At 47.3% G+C, this 25,866-nt stretch overlaps 3 protein-coding genes across 6 annotated transcripts; 2 read left to right on the forward strand and 1 right to left on the reverse strand.

The window, feature by feature from the left end:
* Positions 1-346: 346 nt before the first annotated feature.
* On the forward strand, positions 347-4,786 carry MED24 (mediator complex subunit 24). Of its 2 annotated transcripts, none has more exons than XM_031981251.2 (8): positions 347-913; positions 1,215-1,366; positions 1,427-1,552; positions 1,625-1,961; positions 2,024-3,545; positions 3,608-3,898; positions 3,980-4,424; positions 4,502-4,786. In XM_031981251.2, exons 2-8 carry the CDS (start codon positions 1,238-1,240, stop codon positions 4,646-4,648), a joined length of 2,997 nt encoding a protein of 998 aa, XP_031837111.1. In that variant the 5' UTR covers positions 347-913; positions 1,215-1,237; the 3' UTR covers positions 4,649-4,786. The 2 variants fall into 2 exon arrangements, with proteins under 2 accessions (XP_031837111.1, XP_031837110.1); XM_031981250.2 differs by having other exon boundaries at positions 348-913; positions 3,977-4,424.
* A 71-nt stretch (positions 4,787-4,857) lies between these two features.
* On the reverse strand, positions 4,858-25,540 carry Nipped-A (Transcription-associated protein Nipped-A). The gene is made up of 11 exons (XM_031981246.2): positions 25,226-25,540; positions 17,306-17,488; positions 16,929-17,228; positions 16,657-16,851; positions 8,797-16,566; positions 7,374-8,732; positions 7,129-7,303; positions 6,819-7,050; positions 6,094-6,736; positions 5,794-6,007; positions 4,858-5,703 (listed from the first exon to the last, which is right to left on the reverse strand). The coding sequence occupies exons 2-11, from the start codon at positions 17,429-17,431 to the stop codon at positions 5,360-5,362; spliced, it is 11,358 nt and encodes a 3,785-aa protein (XP_031837106.1). The 5' UTR covers positions 17,432-17,488; positions 25,226-25,540; the 3' UTR covers positions 4,858-5,359.
* LOC116428970 (NACHT and WD repeat domain-containing protein 2) lies at positions 17,869-25,828 on the forward strand. Of its 3 annotated transcripts, XM_031981249.2 has the most exons (26): positions 17,869-18,020; positions 18,086-18,174; positions 18,518-18,634; positions 18,726-18,929; positions 18,999-19,143; positions 19,209-19,434; positions 19,510-19,708; positions 19,777-20,019; positions 20,085-20,282; positions 20,335-20,474; positions 20,532-21,134; positions 21,196-21,301; positions 21,359-21,531; positions 21,593-21,812; positions 21,870-22,082; positions 22,160-22,361; positions 22,433-22,556; positions 22,633-22,986; positions 23,059-23,277; positions 23,347-23,493; positions 23,569-23,774; positions 23,854-24,053; positions 24,112-24,281; positions 24,341-24,499; positions 24,564-24,753; positions 25,651-25,828. In XM_031981249.2, exons 1-26 carry the CDS (start codon positions 17,918-17,920, stop codon positions 25,795-25,797), a joined length of 5,097 nt encoding a protein of 1,698 aa, XP_031837109.1. In that variant the 5' UTR covers positions 17,869-17,917; the 3' UTR covers positions 25,798-25,828. The 3 variants fall into 3 exon arrangements, with proteins under 3 accessions (XP_031837109.1, XP_076230122.1, XP_076230123.1); XM_076374007.1 differs by having other exon boundaries at positions 21,196-21,531; XM_076374008.1 differs by lacking the exons at positions 17,869-18,020; positions 18,086-18,174; positions 18,518-18,634; positions 18,726-18,929 and having other exon boundaries at positions 19,080-19,143; positions 19,209-19,281; positions 19,341-19,434; positions 21,196-21,531.
* Positions 25,829-25,866: the final 38 nt, after the last annotated feature.

Genomic DNA, 25,866 nt, shown 5'->3' on the forward strand with positions numbered 1-25,866 from the left:
TCACGGATACACCGGGATCGAGTCGTTATCGAGCTCAAGATTTCTGTAACAAATTGCTCGAGCTGATTATACCTGAATCTTTCGTCCGTGAACTTTCACCCCTGCGAGATACTCGAATCTACGGTTTCAATTGAAATGTCAATTCGAATGCCAATCCCACCGTTTACGGGGGAATTGCCTCTCGAGGAACGAACGGCAATGCAAACGAGGAGAATTGGAAACGTACGTTTATGTACTCGCGGTAGAACAATCCGATGGCTATAAGTAAACCTATGAACACCAAGAAACTCCATCCCCGCCAGGCTAACAGGGCGAAGATGTTCAATGATGAGGATGGCGGCACTCTTCTTGTGCATACACCCATCTTTCGTACAAACAGACGCTGGTCCTCGAATAGAAATTGAATCCTGGATCAACGGCAAAGTAGTTTCAAGGCAATTTTTAATATCACGCTGGTGGGAATCGAATGCGGGAAGCTATTAATACACCTTTGAGTGATTTAGGGTATTACAGAATGTGACAGTCCATGGTAATTCACAGTTTGTATTCAGTTGATTGAATCTTGAGTGGTTTTAAAGGGGTTGCGTTTCAATTATCCGATGCACCGTCGAATGAACATCACGCGTGAATGTTCTTGCTGGGAAAGAGACGAGAAATTTTGGTGAAACGGATTTCCGTCGGTTTTAAACGAACATTTGATGATTTGACGTTTTGAAAATTGAACGGCACTGTAGGCATTTCGTATCGATCATTCGTTTGATGTCTGCCGAATCGCGTTGCAGCTTGAATACCCCTACGGTTACCTACACCATGGCGGAGATCATGGCGGCTGTGGTTAGGTTACGATCCGAAAACCGATTGAAAATATGCCAGTTATAGTAATTTATTAATTATAGAAATTTTATGAAATGAGGTAGGCTGAATATTCACATAAAATACTCTATTTATAAGTTCATTTCGGAGTTTTATTTGTACCGTAGTCACAGAGTGTTGTGCAATTTCTACTTCTGTAAGGTTACATATTATTATTATAAACATATTATCTTACACGTAGATCATTTATTTACCGAATCGTATTTTTTCTAATTTACGCAATTTCCCCTGTTCGAATAAATGGCATTCTGTGTATCCGTACAAAGAGTTACGGAGTGTTCTATTATACATTATTTGGAGTTACTTATTGCAACCCTTTATGGTATTTAATAACATTGCAGACGTAATTCGAGAAGAAGGAATTATGTGTAACCTTCTAGTGTCAGCTATGGAGACTAAAGTAACTAGTAAAACCAGCAGCTTAAAGGCTCTTTTGCTACGGGCATGGAGAGAACGCTGGAGTGATTTACAATGGGGTATTAATATTAAAACGGTAAGTAAATAATGAAATAATTAACAACATTATTCCCGACTACTCTGCACCTCCTTTCAGATATTACCAAGAGGAGTTAGCGGAGATGTATATAATTTAGCAGACTGTATATTGCAACAGGCGTTGGTAGGACTCGGTCCAAATCAATTAGTCCTCTCTTACCTAAAACACTCTTTAAGTTCTCAGGTACAATCCGTTTAATAATGAGTATCGATACACTCTTATCAAACACATTTAGAATTATAAATATATTTCCAGTTGGTCTCCTATGCTGCTGTGTTGCAACGGATAAGCAAATACGATGCCTTTCACAAGCCTCACTGTATCCTAAGTTTACTAGAATTTCTAGAATCAATCCAAATAGGTATTACTTGCCGTGGTAAACCTGAAGAAGATCTGCTAGCAGCCGCTGTTTTATCCATTGTGCATTGGCTGTTGCAATGCTACTTGCACACGTTGACGAAAATGCCTCAGAACAGTCCATTGACCCCACAACCCACCGAATTAATGGACAAGCCTGCCAGTATATTGAAGCAAATGCTTAGCTCGGATTTTCTTTGCGCGATGATGTACTTAGCCAAATACGATGACAAAGGTAATTAATAAACGAGAAGGCAGAACGAAGGAAGAGCATTACCACGGAATTTCCATTTTCAGATTTGTACATAGACGTTGTGAAAAAGTGTCAGGAAATCGAGGCTCTGTTGAAGACCAGCAGTTTAAAGTCTTCCGTGCCGATCGAGGATTCGCTAAAGAAATTGTGCAATTTGGAAGTGGAATGTCTGTCCCTGTCCTCGGAAATGACGCAAATGGAATCCATCACGCACTGTCTGCAGCCGTTTTTCGCGGTCCAAGTGTTGTTGAATCCTAGCACGGAGACAGCCGTATTCGTCAATCAGCTGTTGATGATTCAGAGACTGAAGAATTACACGAACGCTAGGTTGTACTGCGAGATAATTCGTGCTTGCTTGATGTCGCTGCACAACGTGACCGGCACGTTCAAGGAATCGCAATGGGGTGCGTTCACGTTTCTGAAGGTTCCTCTTATTCTGAAGGAGCTGCACGTCGCGAATTCGAACGGCGACGACAAACCGGAGTATTCCCAAGACATCCTCGACGCGTTCGAGCTGTTGCTCCAATTCACCCCGCTCCTCGACATAATGGACACCGCGTGCTCCTGCAACAGCGTCGAGTGTCTGTTGAACGCGTTGCAAAAAGTCAGCTTGGTCACCGAGAAACAGGCGAAACAACTGTGCAGCAGAAGGGAGGGTATCACAGCCACTTTGCCAAAGCTAGAATCCTCGACGTCCACGCCGTCGATCTCGAAAGTGATCGTCAGAGCAGAGCCAACGTTGTCCGGAATACTGAAGACCCTGAACGCGGATTACACGAAGATCCACGAAGCGTTGCTGAGCATGCTGTATCAGGTCCTAACCGGGAAAAGTTTCGAGCTGATGTTAGCCGTGGCCACCGTCGAAGGCAAGCTGAAGACTTTCGTCACCAAACTGATCAAGTTCAACGAGTGCAGCAAGCAGATCAACGAACCTGTGCCGCCAAAGACCGCAGCAACCAGAGCTATGCTGTTCGACGTCTCGTTCCTGATGCTGTGCTCCATAGTGCAGACCTATGGATCGGATGCTGTCCTCGAAGAAGGCGGAGGGGACTCCTTCTTCGAGCAATGGGTACGCGAGTGTATGCCCGAACGGAACCAACCAAAGTCGCCCCAGAAGATGCTGCAAAACATCGATTCCGCCAGGGTGGACGCGTTGCTGGCGCAGATTAATTCCCCTGACTCCGATTTCAAGTCCAGCAACATAAAATGGCACATCGCGTGCCAGTCGGCCATGGGTGCTGTCAAAGAGCTTCTCTGCGCTTGGGAGAGCGACGTGCTGGGCGCCGGCGATGTGAAAAGGGCTTTGGACGGGTTGAGAGCGACAGCCTGCTGTCTACCGGTTTGCGCAGCAGCATGGCTTTGCGCATACATGAGCATCACTCATCAAGATGCGCTTTTGAAGCCGATGAACATGGTGCAACACTTTCTGACACCGCTCCCGGGGGACGAGCTGCAGGACAACCTGAAGGAGCGGTCCAGCCTGATGTCTCAGATCATTCGGAAGATGCAGTACGACGTTCACCCTCCTACCCAATCGAAGACGAAGGTCCTCTCGATGTCTCATAGGTGTGTTTGTTGACTGTTACCGTCTTCCAAAGACTCGGTCTGATCGATTTTTCTTTTACCAGCATCATATCGAGACAACCGATACTCGAGCAATTAGAAACCGTCTGGAGGAACGTCAATCAACGAGGCTGGATAAACTTCCAAGCGACGCAATCCTTGGAGTCCTTATTGAATACCGGCGGTTCGTTGTGGTTCGTCTCGAATATAGTGAAGGAAGTGCTGAAGTTTCGTTACCAAGAGGAACTGGACCACGCCGTGGACCTAGCGTTCGCCATTTTTCACCTCGACATCGAAAACTGTACATTAGATCTCATAAACCATATCATTCCACAGTATTTATATAATTCATTACAGTGAGTTCTTCGACTGATTAACGAATTTACCACCGCGAGAAATTGAATCCTCTCGTAATCATGCCTCGTTTCTTCCAGAAGCGAAGAACTCGTAGAGCCACAGTCCTCGGTTTTAGCGAAGCTGTGCGTGTACTGTATATTTTCTACCTTAGAGTTTAACAATTCGAATCCATATCGCGGGAGCAGCAGGAAACGCGTACGACGAGACCTAGACGCTGAAGAGTTGGACGCTCTCGGCGTTCCGGCGAACAAAATTTTAAGACTAAACGAGGCGGGAGATTCCAATCCGATTTTCGGCTCGCAGAGCCCGCAGGCTCAAGGTCCGACGAATGGGCAAAAGTCGATTGTATTGAGGGATCCTCTGCTGACCGCGTTGAACGGGTTGTTCACGATATTTTCCTTCCTAGCCGGCAGAGACGGCGAGGTGTCCCAACAAACCCATTTCATACTCCAGTTCCTTCGTCTCATGGTGCAGTGCGGCAAGGATAGAACTCGCATCGTTTTGCAAGGGATGCCGCAGACGTTGGTGAGAGAGACCTGCAACCTTTCTCGTTTCGAGATTCGTCGCGGAACCGAATCTAAAATGTTCTTTTTCTTCCTCAGGTCCCCTGTCTTCTGAAAGCACTGCCGGAATTATTCACGACTGATATACTGTTACGATTCTACGATATTCAGACTGCGGCCGGACGCAAGGCAACTGCGAGAGATCTCTGCATGCTCAGAAATATTACTCTAAAGCCGACGAAGTAGCAGCGAGAACCTTTTTTTTTTACTAATTAACGACACTCTGGGACGAGTGCGCCGATTTAGCGGAAACCGGGCGATAAGTATGAACGATAGTGAGATGTCGGTTATATTATTATTTTAAAATATACGGATTTAATACGACTCGACTAGACTGATGCCCGAGCATATCCCTCCCGCGGCCACAAGGATGTGAGAAATCACGGAACTGAGAATAATTGTTTCAGACACTTTATTCTTTCCCCTTCATGTTTCTCCGCTTTTTTTTTAGATTTATAAACAGATCTATAAATAACGCTTATATTTAAAATTATGTACAGTAAATGATACACGTAGTATTCTCGAGGCGAGAAATTTTACACGACATATAAACACGTGGTAAACGAAATTCACTGACGCAAGAAACGCGCGCGCGATCATAACCACTCCGTTTGTAGAGTTACAAAAGAAAACGCACCTTGTGTCACCTTACATCCCTACAGAAATATTTACACGAACGCAGCGACTACAAAACAAACGAAAGAGAAGGTAATGGTAAACGAATCGAGAGATCCGGAAGCCGAGAAGCGTCGATCGCCTTGGACGGTTCCCGCGTGGAATTGAAAGTAATGCGAATAATGATACAAATTCATCGAATGAGAACCGTCCAGGACGATCGACGTTCCCAGCGCCTGTTCAACAATGGAAGCACGTGTAGGCCAGTTCGGAGGGCGCGTTTTACAGCCACGGATGCCACGACGGGTCCATTCTGCACAGATTGTCGTGGCTGTTCGCTGCAGCAACCAGCGTGCTGACTTTGCTATCGGTCCCGTCGAAATTCGCCAAGGAGTTCAGCCTGGAGACGATCGCGGTGACCGCACGAGTGACCATTGTTATCAGAAGCTCGCCCTTCATGTCTGTCGGCGCTTGCGACGCGTTCTCTGCATCTTCCTGTTTCTTATTGTGATCCGCGATCACTTCGTCGCGCAAGATTGCACGTAGAATCGTGTGTACCTTGAAGGATGGTTGCACTAGGCATCGCGCTGTGGCGATGGCGCTTGCGGTCAGCGGCCCCGAGACACCTGCGCACAATTCATTTACTTCCAGCGTGCGAGATTCGATTTACTCTTGTACCATCGGTGAAAGAAATATCGCGATATGCTTTTACGTACCTGTACTCGTCAGAAATTCGAGGATATTCGGTGTCAGACGGAACGGGACTGGCCTATTGGCATCTAGCTCGCCGGACGTGTCGTCAACATCGAACTTGAAGTAAGCGATGTTGATCAGACCCGAGTCCTGATGCACGTACATCATGTCCGGATTCAGTCTCGTCAAGTGGAGCACATACTCGGCGAAACAGGCCAGGGATAATTGTAATGTGAACTGTAAGATAGAAGTGATGTTAGGCAAGCTCTATTCGACTTGGTCAGTATTAGAATTAAAGTGTCATTTTATTCTTATGCGTATACCATTTTCCTGAACGTCCAGTAATCGGTGGCACCCGGGAACGTCTTCACCGCCCAGTCTTTCAACATTGTCCTGGCGACCATAGTGGTTTGCACTTCCTTCAGTATATCCCTGAGAACCTGATGACTCGCTTGCGCGCCTCTTGCCTGCACCGTCGCCAACCTCTCGTAATACCTAGCTATAGGTGCATCGTGTTCTATTCCTAGTTTCGCACAGCCTTGTTTGTAAATGTCCAGCAGGGAGACCGAGGCGGGGTTGTCCTCGACGAGTCGCATCTGCGGCGAAACCGCGACGACTCGCGGCACCGTGAAGTGCAAGAACCTCCTGGAAGTCTCCTTCTGCTTAGCCAAGTAGTGGTTCAGCATTCTCAGCAGTTGCAGGACGCGTTCCTCGCGTCTCGCATCGCCTAAACCGGCGTCGTTCACTACCAAGTACGGGTACAGACGACCATTGTGGCCACGAATGCGTAACCTCCTGGCCGCTGTGTTGTGTCGTTGGACCACTTCCACCCTAGGCATGAACCTGGCTATCCTCACGTAGTAGTGAGAGTGTTTGGGCAACAGGAATTCACCGGGAAGTTCCACCTCCGCGGTCTTCAGGCTGAAGTTGCTGAGGAACCGACACTTTTCTTCGATCAGGAAAGACCTGCCGAAAATCGTTCAATGTTACAACGTGTTTGACACCTAAGCAGAATGTAAATTACACCAGTTTCGAAATAAACACTCACTTTGGTAATTGCTTCGTCTTTCCTTCGAGAATCTTGATCCATTTCTTCAGCTTGCTGATCAAATTGTGGAGCAGCCTCGCCTCGGGCACGGTAAAGTCGAAGTCGCTAGTGAATTGACCTTTCATTTTCTGGAAAACGGGATCCTGGACGGTAGCTTGTGCCCTGCGCGCCAATGATTCTGAAGCCGCCGAGCCAAATGTGTTGTTCACGTTTTGAGACGGAGATATGTTCTCTGCGATTTACAGAAATCGTCTGTGAGGATTTCTTTCTGGCAGATCGAAGGGAAACTCGGGAACAACGAACTTCTTACCTATGCCGATGCCGAACGTCGAGACCAGCTTCTTTACAAAGTTCAAGGTGTGAGGCGTGATGGTGGCCTCGCTGACAGCTCCACGGTTCTCGAATGCTATCGCGTAACACTTCGCCAAGCCTTGCCTCAGTTGCCTGAGAACCTCTTCGTACCACGTCTCCCTGAACCACACCATCTGGAAAACGCACGTGACTCGATTCGAATCGTCGAATTGAATGAGAGGTTTTCACACAATGAAAACCAACCTGATCTACGATTCCTTCCAAGCTGGACAAAATAGTCGGATGAATGTCCCTCTGCATGTGCATGATCTTCGAACACCTCCACATGGGCGGCGTGGCTCTGATCGGTCCTGTTTCAGGTACTCCTTGTTGCTGAACATTCCCCCCAGCTCCGCGACCCTCGACGCCTTCCTGATTCTTTCCAGCAGCCAGTTCCGCGCTCTTGTATCTCTCGCGTTGTTCGATCTTCAGCGTTAAGTACAGAGTCCGGATCGAGAAGTACACCGCTTGCGGGAACACCCGGCCGACTTGGCTGAGCAGATTCAAGATAACGTTGCCCTCGTGTCGCACCAGGCACATCAGAAGCTGAGGTATCCAGGGCAACCACTGAATAGGAGGCACCCCCACCGCGTATTTGTCCACGGCTTCCATAAGAGAGAACTTGTCGTCGTCGTAGGTCAGAAGCCACAAGACTTTCGCCAGATACTTCCTAGACTTCGACTCGTTCTGGTGTCTGCAGGCGTGAAGGAAGCAAGTGATCGCCGAGATCCCGATGGATATCTGACGAGCGTCTCTGGTGAATATGTGTTCCAGATAGTCGCCCCAAAGGGCCCAAGCTTTCACCAAGGTGTCGTGGAGTTGCACAGCGGCGGAGAACGCCTTGTTCGCGTCGTCCGACCGGCCGATTTGCGACAGAAGCATCCCCTTCAGCGCGTAGAACTCCGCGGTCATCTCCTTGGTGAAGTACCTGAGGTTGGTCGACTCGATCACCTCGAGACCTTCCTGCAGCTCGTTCTTCCCGCTGACGGAGGCCATCTGCAGGTAACACTTGACCTGCTGTCTGATCTTCTGGAAGCAGTCGACGATGGGAACGCTGGGGATCGTGTAGATCCTGGACAACGAGTCCAAGCACACTCCGCAGAGGTTGTGCTTCCTAGCGATCTTCCCGAAGTGAATGATCGCCTGGACCGACGCGTGCACGCCGAGCATCGCGTGGTTGGTCGTTTGGTCCTGTTGAGAGTCGTAGTGGCTCGAGATGAACGTGTAATGGTGCTGTCGCCAGGTGAAGATGTCCGACCAGTGGCTCAGGTCGTCCGCTATCACCGGTAACCGATTCCTCCAGGTCTTCACGATAGCTTTCATATCGTGCAACGACGTGCTCCTGCCGTGCAACAGTCCCTGATGGATCTGCATGGCCTCCTGTAGCTCCATGATTTGCTGAGCAGCCTGCAGCAGCGGCAGGTGCACGTGGCTGACGATGTGAGGCAATCTGCGCCACTCGCGCATGCAGAGACCGGAAGCCAGCTCCACGTATCGTTCCACAGCGTTCAGGTGCTGGTCCTCGCTGTTGCATATCGCGAGGAAACCGCGGTACAAGTTCACCTGGAAAGAAGAAGCTATGATCTATGTTCCAATAAATATAAACACAAATGTAAATAAATATTACCTTCCAAGCCATCTCCTTCGGACAGTTGTGTTCCACCTGCGCAAGAGCCTCCTTCATCATCGTCCAATTCGGGATACGCCAAGAGCTCTCCAGAATCAAGAACGGATTCTTCTCCGCCTTCTTGCTACCGTAATCCAGCAGCAGATCCCATTGGTTCAACTCCTTCGCGCATCTTATCCAGTGTTGCTCCCAAAGCATCGCCTCCCGCTGGATCTTGAAAGGAGCGGGAGTCGAGACGTAGTCCTGTTTGAACTTGGACATGGCCACGTCGTACGCTCCCTGAGCCTGCTCGAAGAAACCCTGTTGCTCCAACGCAGTGGCCTGAAGGGTCTCCTTGTAATGAGCATGCTTCTGCCAGAGGCCGGACCACATGTCCTCCTCGCAGAGCAACGAGTACATGTCCGACAACGAGTCCAGGATCTCCGCGTGAGGACTGTTGTCCGGCTCGAAGTCGTAGCAGTCCGACTCCCTCTTGATCTTGAACTGGTTGTTCCCGTTGTCGAAAGCCATCTGTTCCAAGCTGAGCGTCATCCTGTGCCAGAGGTTGTGCGATCTGCCCAGGTACTTCATCAAGGCTGGCCTCATAGGCACCGCTGGATTGCAGTGGGATATCGCCTCGACGAACGTGGCGATCGCGCTGGGATGACAGTCCTTTTGAATCACGTGCGTGCCGCTGCAAATGAAAGGCACCACTTCCGCTATCAAGGTGTTGTGCTGGTGTTCGTCCAGTATACTCCAGATCCTGGGGAAAGTGTCCAGCCAGACTCGCTCCGCCAGGTTCGTGTCCATGTGACAGAGTTGCGCCGCAGCCAGCAGCAGCTGTTCCGTTCGGATCTTTTTCGCGTGTTCGATGAATTCTCCCTGTTTCACTATCAACTGCGTCAGGGTGGTCTTCCCCGCGGTGGCGATTTCCTCCGGAATAGTCGACGAGTCTGCGTTCGACAGGTCCATGTCCAGTATCTCGTCTTTCACGTCGACCGTGTCCGAAATGTCTTGCGGCTCCTCCTTGATCGAGCTGTATATCATGAAATTCTTGTGCTCCTCGCTGTCCGCCATGTTTATTACGGACGTCACGCTCGGTAGCAACGTGTCTTGGTTCGACATTTGAATCTGAGTGCTCGAGTTCGCGGTGACGAGCAGCAGTTCGATGCACTGCTTGATCCAATAATGAGGGCCGATCGCGTCCCAGCTCTGGCTGCATATGATGTAGAGAAGCCTGTCGTGCAGCCGCCTTCTCATGGACCCATCGAACACCTCGAAGAACTTTGCCCTTATCTGCGGCTGGATGCAACGCAGACCGGACAGGAACGCCGGCTCCAATTTCGACGTTAATTCCGAGGATTTCAAAGTCTCGTCTCGGTAGATGAAATTGACGAGCTCCAGGAATTGCCTGTTCAGCTCCAGGTCGTCCGGGAATCGCTTCTCCACGTACTGCATCATTTTCACCAGTAGAATCGACTTCTCGCGAAGACTGGGCGCTTGGTTCATCGCAATCGGATTCTTGTTCTTCATCCACTCCTCCAGCATCTTCGTGATCGCTTTCATCACCTTGATGTCTTGCGTTTTCTCGATCAAACCGACCAGGATCGAACCGATGAACGATTTCCTCATTTCCACGCCCATCACCATCACTCGATTCTTCACGAGGTCGAGGCTGAGGATCAGTAACTCGCTGCCGACAGGATTCGCCTCTGCCTGAGTCGAATGCAGATGATCCTTGGCCATTCGATGAAGAACCCTCATGAACGGGGTGATCAGTCGATCGATGTAGCTCTGATTATTCGTGCAGGCCGCCTTCAGCATCATCAGGGTGCCGAACAGCGTGCTGGGGGTAGCCGCGGTGTTCTTTTCGTACGTCGCCAAACCATCCACTATAAATTTACCAACGGTTGTGTACAGAGTGTCCAGCTCTTCGTACTTTGACGCGACGGTGGAGGAAGTCGGTTCTGCGGGGAAAATAGTCATCAATCTTGACAGTAACCCATGCACCAGTCTGATGACTTTGGTATTGCTGCTCGCGATGCAGGCGCCGATGCCTCGTTGCAGGGACTTGAAGCTCGCGAGTATCTGCTCCCTCTTCATCACGCCCAGCAAGAACGTCAAGACCTCCAGGGCTGTGCAGATGTTCCCATAGATTGGCTGAGCACTGTCCACGCTGGCCAGAACTTTGTCCAGCCAAGCCAGCTTCAGGTCGCAGCTCTGAGGCCAGACGTCGGGTTTCAGAGCCATTTTCAGCAAAGCCACGCAACGTCTGGAGAGCTGTTCGCCCGGATTCCCGTGGATTGTAGTCACGTCGTTCACTTGGCAAGCCAAACGAAGCAAGAAGTTGAGGATCGCGTCAGCGTGAGCCCTCTCGATCGGTTTCGTGGATCCTGGTTCGATCCTAGGTAGAATCACAGGCACCGTGGCGTTGCCCGTGGCGCCTTGAGCAGTCATTCGCTTGGTCCCCGCAGGATCATCGTTTATAGGTCTCTTCACTGATCCCTGAGCTCCTCTGGTGCCACCGGATTCGGCGCTCTCCGCTTCGTCCTTGATCCTGTGAAGCTCCCACTTTATGATCACCTCCGCCAACTCGACCGCCAACCTCCTGTGCTCGATCGTAGCGGTAGGACTGAATCCCAGCCTCTGAATAGAATTCACGATATGCTGCACCAAATGATGCCTCACGGGGTAATAGACTTTGTAGTGTCTGACCACCAGTTGGAGAATATGGAACAGCTGCTGCATCGAATGTCCTTCCTCGACGATGATCTTCTTGGTCCAGTGAGTGAGCATCGTGTTGCCGTCCTCCATTCTGACCGGCATGGCCGGAGTCAGGATCTCCAATGCCTGCCTCACCACGTTCCTAGCGTCCAGAGCGTGCGCCTTCAGCAAACTGTGGAAAACTTGCAGAACGATCCTCTTGTGGATGGCGAACTTCGCGATGATGTGACTCAGAAGCAAATGGCCGTGATATCTCGTCGTCGGGTCGACGCAGTTCTTGCCGAGCAGACATGGCCAGGCGAACGTCATCAATCTTCGCAGCTTGTTGCCTTGCCTCTTGTTGGTCACGTCGTGAATGTGCTGCGAGGCCTGCTCCACCAGGAGGCACGAGAACTGGAGTAGAGAGATGCGAACGCAGTCGGCCGATCCGAACGGATTGTCGGGATCGATGATCTTACTGATGAAAACGGACACGACGTTCTCTGGGTTATCTTGATAAGGCATCGGCGCACCTCCGACCAGTTTGGTGCCCTCTCCTCTCTCGAAGCTCACCGCGAAACAGGGAATGATGATCAATTGCAGAACATTCGCCTTCAATTCTTGAGACAGGTTGTTCGTGGGGAAGTGGTCGACAAATCTAAAGAACGCGCTGCGTTTCCACTCCACCGTGAACTCCTGAGCTACAGTGTGCTCCAAAAAGTCCCTCAGGAATTGGAAATCCGGGATGAACCTGTCGCAGGTCGCCCTCAACAGCTGGAAAAGTAGATCGATGTCGTTCGAATGGTGACGGAAGTAGTGCAACAGAATCTTGACTATGAGCTTCGGCTCCTTCCAATGACAATAGTCCACGCTCTCGACTTTCTTGTGCAACGCTTGGTACTCGTCGTTGCACCAGATCTGCTTCAACGCGCCTACCAGCTGAGTCTGCGTCGACAGCCACTGTTCGTCGAATTTAATCAGCACGGCGATGATCTTGATCGCCTGATGTTGAAGCTCGCTCTTCTCGACGTGGGTCAGGTTCGAGTTGGTCTGAGAGTGCGCGAGCAGCATCGTGATCAACCTCGCTGTGCTGTTGTGCAACACGTCGCGGAATGGCTTCCCGTCTTTCTGCTTGATCAGGAACTCTAGGTACTTGCTCCATTGTCGGTCCTTGATGTTATTGTCGTGTAGGAATAAATTCAGAGTCTCCGTCGGGTAGCGCAGCAAGAACTTCATCAGAGGAATTCGGAATGGGCTGGACACTTCGACCATCAGCGACTTTTCCGTTTGCAAAACAAGCCTGCAAAGCACATCGATGAACTTCGGAGTAGCTGCAGGGATCTCGTGGAAGATCCCTATAATAGTCGCAATCTTCTGTTCGTTCTCTCCGGACTTCGATATGCCTTTGTGAGCCTGTATCAAATTCTCCAAAAGCTTCTTCAAGTGCTGCAGCAACTGCTCGCAGAGTGTAATACTGAAAGTGCTGGGAAACAGTTGAGTCAGGTACGAGAGTCTTTTCACGCAGTTCAGACTCAGGTTTCTGTGGTCGCCTAGAGTCAACAGCATCGGTCGCATAATGGCGTGGACAGCCTCCATGTCGATTTGAAAGCCAGCGATGAATTTCTGCATGCATTCGAAGGCTGCTTCCTGCAGTTCAGCGTTCGGTTTCTCCAGAGCTTTGTACAACACACCGAAGATCTTTTCCCTGCACGACACTATGTAATGACAAGCAGCCAGAGCCCTCAACGCTGACTTTCTCAGCGGAATAAGATTCGAAACGGACTTGTAACAAGGCAGCTTGTTCAAGCTCGCGTCCTCTGCCTCGCTGAGAGCCAGCAATTCTTGAAAGAACACCTTGTGCTCCATCACCGTCAGATCGATGGTGAAGAGTCTGGGATTCAGCGTAGTGCAGAAAGTGTTGCCATCCATGAGACCGATCTGAGCATTGGCGGGTTGATGTCTGAGCAAATGCTTCTTAGGCGGGATCATGTCCGCCAGAACTTCCTTGTGAGGCTCCATTACCTCGGTAACAGTTTTATTCTGTATCTCTGCGAGCAGTCTCAAGGAAGCCATAGCCTGTTCCCGCACCAAACTATGAGGAGACGTGACTTGCCTGACCAGCTCGTGAGTGACTTCGTACAAGCTTTTGTTCTGCGCCTCTATCAGCTCGGTGTTCCCGTCTTGTATTCCGGGATTCACGCAGACTCGCAGCATCTTTTCTAAATTCGCTTTGGCCATATCTATGGCTCCGTTCGATACTTCCTCCGTCAAGTCCATCATCACGAACATTAGAGCCTTTAGGAACACGAACAGATGATTCAGTACCCATTTGGTCGCCATCCTCTCGAACAGAAACTTGATGGCTATGCAGCCGCCCAACTTTGCGTACCAAGCTCGCTCGTAACAAAGAGAGCACATCTTCTCCGCCAAGTATTCCATTAATGGCAGTTGGCAGGCTCGCTCCTTCGAGCCCAGAATATTCGTCGCGGTTTCGAGGATCAAGACCAGAGCTAAATGACCAGACTTGTACAACTCCTTTTCCTCGTGGCCCATGATGACCGCCAGAGCGTCGATCAGGACTAAGGGATCCTGGCCTTGCATACGAACTTGTCTTCCGGTCAAACAGAAGGGTCCAGCTTGCTGGGCAATCGCGACCATCGTGTAGTGCCTCACGATTGACACAACGGTTCCTAATACCGAGTGCCTCAATTCTTTGATCTCAGCGGCGACGAACAGACCCGTCAACGCCGTCTGCTGAACGTTCCTCGCGACGGCGTCTGGACACTTGTAATGAGGACCCTGCTGATGAGGGATTTTAGCTTCCTTGAAACCAGGATGCATGAAGAGTTTGTAAAGTATAGCATTGTTGTCGTCCAGTCGCAAAGAAGCTGCCAGGTAGCAACTGATCACTTCCCAGCATTGTCTACGATAAAACGAATCGGTGTTGTTCGATTTCAACGCGTTGAATGCGGTCTCGATGACCTTCTCTACCGTGAAATCGATGGGTTTAGTGGGCTCCTGGAAGTAGACGACGATGGCAGGTGAATTGGTCTCGCGATCGTTGTACTCCAGCTTCTGGGGCTCGATCATCATCTTTCTGTTGCCACCGCCGAATTTACCCAGAACCCGAAAAGCCACGTGAGCCTGGTCTGTCGGATTATGCAAAGTCCTCCACAATGCCTGCATCAGATCGGCTCGTACCGGTTGTATGTGTTCGTAAAGGAAATCGGGTTGAAGGTTGTCCACGCAGAGTTCGAGGGTTCTCAGTCCTTGGCTGACCAAACAGTAGCTGCCGTTCAAGGCTGACACGAGAGGGTCCATCAGCATCGGCAAATAAGGCAGAAGAGAGCTAAGCCTCACTGGGACAGTAAGGCACAATTCGACGAACAGGTCCTTCATATGCTGCCTGTGCAGACCGGACTGCAGTCTATTCAGGCCCTCCAACATGTTCGGAAGCAGAGGTAGGAATTCTTGATACAAAAGGTCATGAGAACCGCCTCCGATGGATCTGAACAAAGCGCGTAGCAGGAGGAAATAGTTGTACGGTTCTTTCGCGGACATGGCTAATTCTATCGCTCGATTCACTATTTGATTCAAGTGTGGCCTCAACATGTGCTCGTTCTCCGCGGGAAATAGGGACACACTGCCGAATACCAATTTAAACAGCCTCAAATACAAATTGCTTCTTTCTACGTTCGATCCCATATCACCCATTCGCTCCAGCAGGTATTCAACCAGTATCGTTGCAAACGTCGACGATATAGTCGGACTAGACAGGAACGCGCTGCCGATGATCTGCAGCGCGCAATTCTTAAAAATCCTCTCGACCATGTAGTCGATGGACGTCGAGAAAATTTCTTGGAATGTCTGAGGGTTCATCTGAGTGAACACGTTCCCGAATAGTTCAAGGACCTCCTTCTCCTCCCTGGTACGAATCGTTTGAGACTGGGCTGGTCTTCCTGGCTGAGCGATGGCTCCAATGGTGGGGGGACCGATCGTGTAGATATCCAACGCCGGCAGCGCCCATTTCACTAGCTTGATGTAAACCAGCGTCTCCTTCGATTGAAACTGATTAGACTGTGTCACTTCTCCGGTCTTGGAATTGATGCAATTCGAAGTGATAGCTTTAGCGCCGTGCACTAAACTCTTCACCAGGTTCCTGTAATCCGCCACGTTGAAGCTCATCGCCTGGGAGGAAGGGAAACCGAACTTTGACTTCCCGGTCTCCTTCTCCTCGTTCAGATCAGGAATGACCGGCTTGACATCCTCCGTTTTAACGTCCACGCCAGGCGGAGTCAATTGCTTCGCCTTATTGCGCAGAATCGGTATGTATATCTTCGCGATCGTCTTGAATTTCAAGACAAATACCAAGAGAATCCTCATCAGCAGCTCTCTGCCCTGAGTGCTGTTCTCCGCGTCGGACCTCTGTCGCACTGTGTCCACCAGGTTCATCAGAAGTTTACAAGAAACCATCTGCACCGCCGTCGGAAGACTCTGATCGAGCAAATTCTTGCTGTACAGGTGCACGGCTCTAGACACGTCGCTCAATGGTAACATTAATCTGACGTGATGGACCAAGTCCGCGAGAGTCGAGTACGCTAACGGTCTCAGCGATTCGTGAGTCGTCCAACCCCTACCTATGAATATGTCCTCGTCGAAGAAGCACTCCATGTGCGGTATGAATTTGTTCCGCAGATCAGTAGCCAATATGTGTCTCGACGCTATCACTAATTCCTTTCGCAGGTGCGCCACTTCCATGGGGCACAGAGTGAACAATCCCAGGATACCCTTCACCAATATGGAACTATGCTGGGACACCACCTCTTGATAGATCCGAATCACGTACGCTAAAAAGGACAGGGTCTTGATCTGAGCTCCCATGAAGTCGACGAACACTTCTTTGTTGAAGCCAGGCGACGCTCTGTGTTGAGGACTCGGCTGCAGAGTGATCGTCGTTATCACCAGAGGGATGAAGTCTGAGACGTCCTCGTGCACGTTCTGCTTGTACAATTGGTTCATTAGCACGACGATGATCGGTAGCTCCTGGAGCACTTTCAGGGATAATACTGCCTTAGGAATGAGATTGTACTGGAAAAAAAAAATGGTTTTCTTTCTCAATGAAAATGTGCTCTTTAACCAACCGTATCGTATCTCGAATGCTACGCGAGAATTACTTACTGTAACTACTGTGCCATCTGCTGCTTTCTTCTCGCTCTGTATAGCTGTGATAGTGAACGTTTCTTTCAGTAACGCGTCTATGTTTATCTCCGACAAATCCTTCACCCTCAACGGTGGACGAGGCTCGAATATTTTTGGTAGATTCTGTGGTAACTCACTGTACACTGATTTTACAAATTGCAGGAAATATTGTATCTGCAAGAGACACAGAAAAGTAGATGAAATACCATTAGGATTCAAGAGGAAGCGATCCATGGTCACGTAATTCTCACCTCCGCGTTGAAAGACGGTTTGTACTGTTTGTGCAGCTCGATGATGATCCTCAAACAGACCAGCACGTTCTCCTCGTTGTCAGTTTCGAGCAGCTTCGACATCAAGCTTAATATCTGTTTCACGTGCGGCCGAAGATAGTCGTTGCTGGGCAGTCTGTGTATCATCTCCAGAATTAATTTCCTCACTTGCTGTATGTTGTATTCCGATATGAAGTGCGGTTCGCCCTCTTGTAAGATCTTCAAAAATATCTTCATCATGTGATCGAGAAATGCTGGATATTGCGAGGAGCACATGATCACCTGCAGAACGAAGCAATCGCGGTTCAGTCTATCGCTCCGTCGAGAATGCATTACGTTCGTCGACTATTAGAGGATACCTCGAAATTCTCCGACAATTCTTGGGCGGCCTTCAGTTTCAACTCGTCCTTTGAAACCGGATCGGCCAACATGGTCACGTACGACCGGTACGTGTTCATTTGCGTCACGGGATCCGGTGGTGCCATTTTGATTGTTCAATCAAAGCTTTTTCTTTACGCTACTGGTCTGGTCCATTAGAAAAACTGCAAGCAATCAAACATACGTCGTCATCACTGTTCCACGGACCCGATGCAAGATACATAGCTCCCGCGAAATCAATGAGATACGCTTTAGATTATGTAAACAACCCCTAGCAACCACCCTTTATCGTATCTCCGAGCATTTACCCGAGTTCCAAGATTCTTTGTACTTTTTATTGCAATTTTATTGGATTTCAGGCAACGATAATAAGTATTCTCTATAGCGATCCCTAAACGACGAAGATACGTTATAGCTCGCTGACGGCGTCCTGTCCCTAAAGTGGAGATGGTAGCGAAGTGTGAATATATATCCACACGGTATAAAGGCTCGCGAAATTCTGGGCACGATCTCAGTACCCTTGCAATGTTGCTGGTAACCTGATGCGACAGAGAATAATTTGTGAACGAGTAACAACAATTAGACGGTGAAAAATGGATGAAGCAACCGTTGACTCGATCTTCGCGGGGTCTTTGAAGTCCCTTCCCGCCGTCAGCTCAAAAATCGTCAGGATATTTACTAGCTCCACCTTCACCGGTACATTTATTAATTACTCGTAGAAATTATACCGCCAATACGAAGTAACGAGTATTTTTATTTAGATACCGCGATGGAACGTAACACGCTGATGGCCCAATGCTACCCTAAACTTAAGGACTACTGTAGGGAGAAACATGGATTAGAGTTTCAGGTAATATTAGACAGTAACTAAACCACAGTGTCAAATAAAATCGAATACGACAGTCAACTGACGAGCATAACAATAGACTTACAGTCATCTCGATGTATCGATTTGTTCTATACGTTTGAAAGATATTGCGCGTAAAGATTGCCAAAATCTGTATCGTGCGAGCACGTTCGGGCGACCTTGAAGAATTGATTTCCATCGTGCCAGGTACCAGGTCCTGTACAGGAGAAGTTCCCCGAACTTTGAATACTAAAGTTCAAGCCTGACACGTCACGTGTCGCTTTCAAATTAAATTACTGATTTCGCGCGGAATGGAAACAATTAACGATAGTATCCGTAACTGCAGGTGGTAGATATGAGATGGGGCGTGAGGGATGAAGCAACCGACGATCATATGACGACGGAACTTTGCATGAGGGAAATAGAAAATTGCCAGAGACTTTCCATGGGTCCGAATTTCGTGGTAACGAACGACACGATTAACTCGGCATGCGATTAGAAAATCTTGAACACCGATTCATGCAAATTATATTCCATCTTGCCTCTTTTCGAAGGTTTTCCTCGGGCAAAAGTATGGTTACCGCCCCATTCCGACATACGTGCTCAGTTCTGAATTGGAAATGTTGCGAACGGAATTGGAGAGTCAGGGAATGGACGTTAGTCTCCTGGACAGATGGTACAAAAAAGACAGTAACGCGGTGCCACCGACAAGCATCCTGCAACCGATATCGTCCATCTTGAAGAACTTCAACAATAAAGTACCGGTCTTTCGTCTCTTTGCTTCGATACCATGAACTACTCGGCCACTAAAGTTTTCTATAATTTAGAGGATACCCAAGCTGCAGCAAGAGGACCAGGCAATCTGGTGGGACACCATGGTGAAAATGCAGAAACTGTTCAGGAAAGGCGCGCAATCTCTTTTCAATTCGGGGAAATTCGACAAAGACACGATGCACAATTATTTCATGTCTGGTAAGGCAATTCGAGTAATTCAGAAAACCTCACGGATAATTCAACGAATTATCATGTCCACGCAGTGACCGAACGAGAAGTGATCAATGGTATCCTGAACGTTAAGAACACGAAAAACCATTGCCTCGCCTATGTCAGGTACATAAACAATATCAATCTACAGAACTTAAGAAAAGCCAGTCTCTTCCTGGACATAGCGAACAGAAGTTTAGACAACGAAGCCGCCAAGTTGCTGGCGAACCTGAGGGACGAAAGACTTCCGGAGAAAATCGAGACAACGAATCACCAAAGGTACGTCTACACTGCAAACAGGAGAAAGTTCAATTTCAAGTTCTGGATAACTTTTCGCGAATTACGTTCGTCCAGCTACACCGTGGAATGGATCGGACGAGAAGGTTTAGACCCGGAAACCCACAGCGAGTATCTCCAGCACTTCATAACTCACTTTTACCGAAACATAGTGAAACTCGTGGACCGTGCAATGAGGAAAGAGGACAGTTCCGCGCAGGGACAGATCATAACGGAAATTCTGCAGCATTTGCACGCTTGCAACAATTCCGTGAAGGTATGTTTCGCTCGTTTGCAACCGCAGGTCACAATCGATACGATTGCAATGCGACGTGAAATATCCAGGTCTTCTACGGACGGGAAGACACTTTGGAAAGGATCAAAGAGTACATGTTAGGGGACAGCGACAAGCCCCTGGTTTTATACGGCGAAGGCGGATGCGGCAAGACGTCTCTGTTAGCAAAGAGCGCCGGGTTGACGAGCAGCGCGTGGCTCACCGGGAAAAAGCCAATCAACATAATCCGATTTCTTGGCACTACCCCGGATAGCAGTGCCCTGACGCCTACATTGATCTCTATTTGTCAACAGGCAAGTTAATGAAACGAAGTAAATTGCTTCGCCGCGACGTAACGTCTCTGTGTTGTCTGGCACAGATCTCCTACAACTTCATGCTACCCTTTGATGAAATCCCGGACGACCTGGTGCCGCTGACCGCCTACTTTAAATATTTACTAACTCTGGCCACGAAAGAGCAACCGATTCTCTTGTTTCTGGACAGCGTCGACCAGCTGACTGGAGTGCAAGGGAATAAATTATCCTGGCTACCGACCAGACTTCCGAGCAACTGCAAGGTACTCGATTCACGGTTTCAAATCTACGATGCAGCATTCGATGGTCTTTCAGATGATGCTGTCTTGCGCCGCTGAAGAATCGAACCCAGTGATCTCTCGGGATTATCAGCTGCTACGCAGAATGATAGACACGGAGGAGAACTTCATCGAAGTGGTGGCCTTAGGGGAGGATTTAGCGATGGATGTGATAAGGTAGACGAACGAATGCAAATTACCCGGTGATGCTTCTACGGAAGAGTATATTCGTAGGATGTGGATGAAAACGGCGCACAGGGATCTAAACAATTACCAGTGGCGTCTGGTGGCGAACGCGATATCCAAATGTTCCCTGCCCATTTTTGTGAAACTGGTCTTCGCGGAGATTTGCCGATGGAGGAGCTACACGAAACCAGCCGATACTCACTTGACCAGCACCGTGATGGACAGCATCATGATGCTGTTCGAAAGAATAGAGAAGCAGCATGGAAAGATTCTGGTGTTCCACGCGTTGGCCTACATCACCGCGGCGAAATCGGGTTTATCGGAGTCGGAATTGGAAGACCTGATCTCGTTAGACGACAAAGTGCTAGACGATGTCTATCAGTACCATCTACCCCCTGTCCGGCGAATCCCGCCCCTGCTCTGGACCAGGATAAGGAACGATTTGCCTAACTACTTGAGCGAAAGGGAAGCCGACGGCGTAAGTGTCCTGAACTGGTACCACAGACAGTTCAGAGACGCTGCGAAGGAAAGGTACTTCAAGAACATGAACATGGCGATGTACTTCCATTCGATGATCGCCGATTACTACCTTGGCATCTGGGGAGGAGGACGTCCGAAGCCGTTCAAATACACCGAGATCCAAAGACACCGGTGAGCGATACGTTTTTCCCTATACGTCTCCGCAGATTACTAGAAATGAAATCTCGCCTAGATTCAACCTAGCGGACAAAGAAGGCATCGCGGACAGAAAAGTGCCGGAACAACCGCTGGCATTCTACTCGAAGGAAGGAACGATCACCAGATACAACCTCAGAAAGGTAAACGAGAATGTTCGCGTACTATACTCGACTCATTCGTCGGCTTCCCGTTTTCAGTTCGGCGAGCTGCCGTTTCACCTGGTCAGATCGCGGCGATTCAACGATCTCTTCGAGAACGTCTTATTCAATTACGAATGGCTGCACGCGAAGCTTAGTTCTTGCCCGTTGCAAGCCGTACTATCGGACTTCGAGGACGCGTGCACCTTTATCGAGAATCAGAACATCGTCAGGTAATTCCCACACTTCTGAGAAGGTCTTTCACTTTCGATGGCTCGTCAAACTTGTTCCCAGAGAGCTGATGCTGGTCGCCGACGCGCTCAGATTAGGGGGTGCGATTCTGGGCTCTCACCCGGACATGCTCGCGCCTCAATTAATCGGTCGATTGTTGCCAGAAATAGGGGGCAACGTCAACGTGAAGATGCTGCTCAGAGCTTGCGATAACGACGGCGCGAAGAACTGCGCCCTGCTACCTGTCTATCATTGTCTGCACACACCTGGGGGACCTTTGAAAGTAACTCGGACAAAAGGTCCCTCCGACGAAACGACGCTAATTTTTGAATGATTTCAGTACTCGCTGGAGGGTCATCAGTTCGCCGTGTTCGGCTTTTGTCTGACTTCCGACTACCGACACGTGGTCTCGATATCCAACAGGTTTATCACCTGGGACCTGAGCACCAGCGACATGACCAGAGACGTTAATCCCGGTGTCGAAGGAATCATGCAGAATCTGGTTCTGAGTCCCGACAACAGATACGCGGCTGCGTTTACAACTAACAATCAGGTTTATAAGAATCTTCTCATTTCCGGTATTAATACTGTAGTTAAACAAAGTAACGTGTCTGTTTTGAAACGTTTAAGAGTGTCGTGTTGAACACTTTAACCAGCGAATTCGTTACTATCGATAATCCTCTGCCAAACGAGGATCCAGTGTGCGGGGTTCATTTGATGAATCAGTACTTTTTCGTCTACGGGAAGCTGGGCTGGTGCAGATTCGATCTTAGAGGGAATTTACTAGAGACCCACACGAACCCCGAGGATTCCAATAAATGGCCAATCTTGCGTGAGTGGGACGGGGTTTTCTATTAGCGTAATATCTAACGTAGACGTCGGAAATGCATATTTTTGCCGCAGATGTGGATCATTCGACTTTAGACGAATACAGAATTGTATTCTGGTCTGGGAATATCGAAGATACCTCCATGATGTTGCACACTTATAGAAAAAAAGGATCTTTGGAACCTTTGAGTTTGCATAGGTAGAATGCGAATATTGTCCTTTTAATATTGATTTCGCTGATGTAATTAGACTTTCATCGACGCGTGTCCTTGCAGTGTCCTGGCGATGACTAATGATAAAAAGGTTCTCTATGCTTGCACGGTTAACACTGATAACCGAGTGACCAAGTATACTTGCGACGAAACGTCCTCGCAATGGGAAAAGGTCTTCGACATGCCTAGAGCTTACAACGACGACGTCGAGTACTTGTTGCAATTGAAATTAGACAGAGAGGAGGAAATTCTTTTGGCTACCAGTGCCAATGGTTTCGTCGTTTGGTTCTTGGAGAATAAGAGCGACGCGTACGTTTTGATGTTACCAAACGGAGTGCGGAACATCAGCACGCGAATGATGTGCTCCAATTCGATAATGGTCAGTAGTACCAAGAATTATGCTGTTGCCGGTGTCAGGTACGTTTTAGGATGAACTGATATGATTATCTTGGAAAGAATGGAATTGACTACAGTACATTTCGATTGTAGGAAAAACTTGTACGTTTGGAGCTTGGAGACGTCGGAGTTAGTGAAGATACTGGATGCCCACTTTGCCAGGATTATTCAACTGGAAGCGCTAACAGTTGGCAATTGGAATTGTGTGGTCACGTCGAGCATAGACAGAAGTGTTAAAGTATGGAATATAAACAACATTTTCGAACAAGTTCATGTGATAGATAGACACGAGCTACAAGTTGATATGATAAGGTGCTTAGCTGAAATCTTAATTTTCCATAACTACTCCATTCTTATGGAAACGTTTCTTTGATCACACAGTTTAGCAGAAGAGTGTAACTTGGCTGCAATAGTTACTAGAGACTGTGTGGGAATCTGGGACTTGCAAACTGGAAAGTTGATTTCAAAGTTAGCCGACAGCCCTTTAGGGGCTATTGTTACACATGCTTGTATGACACACGATGGCAAGTCAGTAATATTTGAGTAATTAAATGTATTACGATTGCACAGTAATGTACATCTAACGTATGTCTTCCATTCTAGATATGTTGTTTCAACAGAGTCGGGCAATGTATTAATTTGGAATAGAATTACCGAGCAAGTGTTGTTCAAAGAAGAGCAGCAACATGTGAAACAACTAACATTAATTGAAAATTCCACCAAGTTTATAGCAATCTCCAGGCCTAAGAACCCAGCTGGAGTAGAAAGTATGAAGGCTATTGCAACACTATTTATGAGAACAATCCCTGGTATATTGATAATTTATGAGAACTGAAAGCCATTAAATAGTTATTCATACAAATAATAATTTTTCATACCATTGAACAGATGGGAAAACAACATTTTCATTTCAATATACAGTTAGAAGTCAAACAGGTACACCTTTCAGAAATGTTGTGATAACATCTGATAATGCATTTCTGATTGCACCAGCAGCTGATAAAGGCAGCAGAGATTGTATTATGATTTACAATGCAAAAACGGGTGTACTGATAAATAAAATCCCTATTAAATTACCTGGATTTAAAGTAAGAAAATTATTGTGCACTATGTAGATATATTATTAAAGTGTACATATTTTAATAGGATATTGTGGGCATAACTCCCATGCCTAATAAACCACAATGGGTAGGCATAATTGGAACAGATAAAGGCACCATTCTGGATATAAATAAGAAGAAATTTATTCGTACTATTCCAAAATGGAGTGGAAATATTAGCAAGGATGGAAAATATACTTTATATGCACCTAGCAGGTAATATAAATTTCTTGAAATACGTTATAAAATGAAACTGGAATATTTTTGTTTGTTAGAGGCGGATTGGAACTTCTTGAGTTAAAGAAAGGTACTAGTGTTAAAACTTATATTCCCAAAGTAGCAGAGGGAGTGTTCACTGTAATATCCATGTTCAACCGCACAGATGAATATGTTTTATATTATCATAGCGGAAGAAAAACTATCCGTGTATTTAGGTAAACAAATATCATATTATTTTTCACAAAATGATTAAATTCTATTCATATATATGACTTTTAGATCATCGGATTGTGAGATGATAGCAAATTATAGAGTTCAAGCAGAGTTAAGTGCAATCGACAGTACTTATGATGGTAAGAGTATAGTCTTAGGTACAGTTGATGGATGTGTATCAGTGCTAGCTATAATGGATCCCAAAAAGGAAGAAATGAAAGAATATGTATCAAACTTACCATCTCGTGATGAAGATGTAAGTAATTAACTACTAACGTTACACAATATACATTTTTCAAAACATTCCAACACCTATACATAGAAAACCAGTTTTGACCTTCCTTTTTTATTTATTTTACTTCGGACGAACTTTGTAGTCAATCTTTGAGAATAATATCGCAATTAAAATTGAATTTCTGGTGTATCTGATCTGTTCTTAGATTTGTCAACTAGCAAAATAGGTTAGGATAAACACTTGCCGCATTGTTGGGTTAAAACAATTTTAAATGATTATCAAACCTTGGAACGGAAACTGATTTAAAATATTCGATTTCAAGGTACTAAAAACACTGTACAACACTTGTTTCCAATTGTTTTTGTGAAAATTTTAGTGATCACAACATCCCGCTCAAACACGAAATAGAACGCAATTTTTCCTATAGAAAATATTTGATGGTAGAACAGCTTTTAAAGTGTACTAAATTTTCCACAAAAATTACGACAATTACCTTGCTTCGTTTGTTTACTAAAAATATAAAACTATTCATATAATTCGGAGACGAAGTAACAAACATAAAACGTTCTTCCAAAACACTCAACCACGATTTTCTTTCACTCTTACTCTCTCACTCTGATAGAGTGTGAAGCATCAAACTTAGGGATTTCGGGTAACACTATTACCAACTTGAAATTATACGGAATTTTCTTCCATTCTTTCACTATATATATCCAGTTCCAATAGGTTATTTCTAGTTGTATTTCACGTTCAAATTTTTAACAATTAACATTGGGTTCAATGCAGAAATTTCTCCTTAGGTCAGTAAACTATCTGGTTTTCCATCTGTCGTTTAAGATAAGAAGCAATCCAACACGTTCACTCCGTTTTATTTTTCATAGGAGACACATTGAATAATAAATGAACTATCCTTTTTAGTGGAAAAAGAAAACGGAGAAACAACGAGCAGCAATTAAATTCAAAGCTGCTGCTCGAATTGCACGGGTAACTCACGATTTAAGTTCAATTGTGCGAGGTGCAAACATTACCGAGACAATTGAGGAATTAGACGAGAATACCGAATGAGAGTTGCACCGTTTTTCTAGTAAAGATTCGATGGTATAGTGGAGAAGCAATAAATACTTAGGAAACAAA

The sequence above is a fragment of the Nomia melanderi genome, chromosome 14 (genome assembly GCF_051020985.1).
Source record: "Nomia melanderi isolate GNS246 chromosome 14, iyNomMela1, whole genome shotgun sequence".
In the NCBI taxonomy this organism is placed as follows: domain Eukaryota; kingdom Metazoa; phylum Arthropoda; class Insecta; order Hymenoptera; family Halictidae; genus Nomia; species Nomia melanderi.

What these genes read in the sequence shown, in the direction of transcription:
- MED24 (XM_031981250.2), top strand. Translation starts at nt 1,238, where the DNA reads ATGTGTAACCTTCTAGTGTCAGCTATGGAGACTAAAGTAACTAGTAAA. An exon ending in GGGGTATTAATATTAAAACG is followed by an intron (nt 1,367 to 1,426) that starts GTAAGTAAATAA and finishes ACCTCCTTTCAG; the next exon opens with ATATTACCAAGAGGAGTTAG. An exon ending in TATTTATATAATTCATTACA is followed by an intron (nt 3,899 to 3,976) that starts GTGAGTTCTTCG and finishes CGTTTCTTCCAG; the next exon opens with AAGCGAAGAACTCGTAGAGC.
- Nipped-A (XM_031981246.2), bottom strand. Translation starts at nt 17,431, where the DNA reads ATGGCACCACCGGATCCCGTGACGCAAATGAACACGTACCGGTCGTAC. An exon ending in ACTGGACGTTCAGGAAAATG is followed by an intron (nt 6,008 to 6,093) that starts GTATACGCATAA and finishes TCTATCTTACAG; the next exon opens with TTCACATTACAATTATCCCT. An exon ending in CGAATTTCTGACGAGTACAG is followed by an intron (nt 5,704 to 5,793) that starts GTACGTAAAAGC and finishes AATTGTGCGCAG; the next exon opens with GTGTCTCGGGGCCGCTGACC.
- LOC116428970 (XM_076374007.1), top strand. Translation starts at nt 17,918, where the DNA reads ATGGATGAAGCAACCGTTGACTCGATCTTCGCGGGGTCTTTGAAGTCC. An exon ending in TATGCTGTTGCCGGTGTCAG is followed by an intron (nt 22,987 to 23,058) that starts GTACGTTTTAGG and finishes TTTCGATTGTAG; the next exon opens with GAAAAACTTGTACGTTTGGA. An exon ending in TACCATCTCGTGATGAAGAT is followed by an intron (nt 24,754 to 25,650) that starts GTAAGTAATTAA and finishes TATCCTTTTTAG; the next exon opens with TGGAAAAAGAAAACGGAGAA.